Source organism: Mustela putorius, unplaced genomic scaffold (assembly GCF_011764305.1).
Source record: "Mustela putorius furo isolate JIRA1106 unplaced genomic scaffold, ASM1176430v1.1 tig00003836_pilon_pilon_pilon, whole genome shotgun sequence".
In the NCBI taxonomy this organism is placed as follows: domain Eukaryota; kingdom Metazoa; phylum Chordata; class Mammalia; order Carnivora; family Mustelidae; genus Mustela; species Mustela putorius.
In genome coordinates this window covers 29,810,551-29,812,994 of record NW_025421989.1, presented here as the reverse complement: position 1 = coordinate 29,812,994, position 2,444 = coordinate 29,810,551, and the positions used below count along the sequence as shown (strand labels likewise).

General features: G+C 49.8%; 1 protein-coding gene across 1 annotated transcript; it reads right to left on the bottom strand.

The window, feature by feature from the left end:
- Positions 1 to 630: 630 nt before the first annotated feature.
- Positions 631 to 1,497, bottom strand: LOC101688111 (ferritin heavy chain-like). Its single transcript, XM_045089217.1, has one exon. It carries the CDS (start codon positions 1,326 to 1,328, stop codon positions 777 to 779), a length of 552 nt encoding a protein of 183 aa, XP_044945152.1. The 5' UTR covers positions 1,329 to 1,497; the 3' UTR covers positions 631 to 776.
- Positions 1,498 to 2,444: the final 947 nt, after the last annotated feature.

Sequence of the window (2,444 nt, the reverse complement as noted above, 5' to 3'; positions counted from 1 at the left end):
ATATACATAGGATACATATTAAAGAAAACATACATAAGTGGTTGTTTTGTAACTGCAACATGTATGCCAGGCATTGGTAACCACAGTAAGTTCCTGCCAGTGTGTGTGTGGAAGCTGGCCTAAGACTTGTTTCCAATTATCACTGTTGCCCAGCATGAAGTTGTGAGAGATACTCTAACATTCTGACTTCCAAGATCTTCATCTTGCTATGCAGACTTAACCATTAGTATTTGAAGAATTTAATGAACATAAGCATTTCAGATAAAGCCAGGATCCCATTTAATTTAATCCCTGCCCAATGCCTTTCCCTTTTCTTCTTCCAGAGACACAACTGCAGTCTTGATCTTCAGGCCATGTTCTATACTTTCAGTATTCACATGCACTTAACCAGGGCCCCACCTCACCCCACTCTACCCCCATCCTCATATTCCCACATCGTTTATAAGGGGAAGATTGATATTGTATTTTTCAGGGTCCCATAGAATACCTTCTCTCTTCCTCTTCAGAGAATCTTAGCTGCATGTGGATGGAGCATGTGTGGGTAGAGGGACTACTGGTTACCTATTTTAAAACTTAAAAGGTGAGAGATTTGAACGCATGAATCAGCCAGAGACCTTTATTTATTTAGGAACCAAATAGCTTTATTGGATGAAAGGCAAGACTGGAAGAAAAAAACTGGAACCTTTTGCAGAAGCAATACTGCAATAAGCATGCTTGGCACGGTGATCAAGCAAAGTCACCATGCGCCCTGGGGCTATGGGGAAAACAGTCCCAACTCAGTTCTTTTTGTTGCTGTGGCCCAGGGTAAGCTTGTCAAACAGGTACTCTGCCAGGCCATCTTCCGGAGCCCGCATCTTGCGCAGGCTGGTGACATAGCCCCCCAGCTCTTTGATGGCCTCGACTTGCTCGTGCAGGTAGTGGCTCTCCAGGAAGTCGCACAGCTGGGCGTCGTTCTTGTCGGTGGCCAGCTGGTGCAGGTCGAGCAGGCTCTGGTTCACGCTTTTCGCCAGGTGCAGGGCGCACTCCATGGCCTTCAGGCCGCCCTCCCAGTCGTCGCGGTCCGGCTTCTTGATGTCGCGGAGACGGATGTGGCTCCCGCGCTGGTTCTGCAGCTCCATCAGCTTCTCGGCGTGCTGGGCCTCCTTGCGGGACTGGTGCAGGAAGAAGCGGCCGAAGTTCTTCAAGGCCACGTCGTCACGGTCGAAGTAGAAGGCCATGGACAGGTACACGTAGGAGGCGTAGAGCTCCAGGATGATCTGGCTGTTGATGGCGGCCTCGCAGTCGGGGTGGTAGTTCTGGTGCACTTGGGAGAGCTGTGCGGTGGCCATGGTTGGTATCACCGGCACCAAGGCGAAGGTGGTGCGGAAGCGAGGGCTGCAGGGCCGAAGGCGGTGGTGGCAGGTCCTCGGTGGCTTTTGGGGGGGGGGTGACCAAGGAGACGGGCTGTGGGCAGGCTCCTGAGCTGGTGGTTCACAAGTTCTGGGCTGGAACCAGAAGGTGGGTCCGTTACACGGGAGTTGGGGGGTGGGGTGAGGATCCGTTAGCAGGTCATTGGGGTCAGAGTGGAGGGGGCCCTAGGCTCTGGAGGGACTAGGGGGTGTGGCTGGGGGTGTGGCTGGGGGCGTGGTTGGTGGCGGAGCGGAATGAGAGCACTGTTCAGGGTTCAGAGGATCAGGGTGACACAGTGTGACTCTGCTGAGCATGTAGCTTAAATATTTTTAACTGTTAGTCATGAATATAAGTGCAACTGTTTTGAGTTAGTCACATGCATGGTTTCTTGAGCAATCTCCTTGAATACTGTCATGATGGGATTGTTCACCAAATACAGTGCTTTTGTGGTATCATTGGAATATTTAGTATCCCAAAGCTTTATTTGGATGGCAGCTATCCTCAGTGACTCAACATCCATATTAACGACACTTCTGATAGCCTCCTCACTCAGTTCCCAGAACTTATTGTTTCACAGACCTCCACTTCTCTCCTATTCACGATCAGGTTCATTCTTTTCCAACAGCAGAGCAGCACCTCCAAAGTCTCAGCAAATCTTTCCACCTCTCAATCTTCCACTCTTTCTGCATTTCTTCCTCACTCCCTCTATTCCCCTCATCTCTTACTATTTCAAAGCAGTCCTAGGAACACATTCCTTCTGCCCTGTCTGGACCCCAAAATGGACAGCGTCAGTGATCGCTTCACTGACACCCTAGATTTGCTCACCGCCTCTCACCTGGCTCGCTGATTCCCTTTCTCTTGGGGAAGTGCAGATTTCTCCTTTCTCTCGCAGAAAACAAAAGATTTTAGGTGCATTCTTACAGAAAGCACTGCTAACCATGTGCATGTATTCCTCCCTCCAGCCCTCATCTGTACTTTCACTGCCACTCAGCAAGACTGTGTTTTTATTTTTTAACTTCTTAAATTATATTCTGTGAAATGAACCATGTGACAGG

Excerpts from the sequence above, each read along its gene's own strand:
- LOC101688111 (XM_045089217.1), bottom strand. The coding sequence starts at position 1,328 with ATGGCCACCGCACAGCTCTCCCAAGTGCACCAGAACTACCACCCCGAC.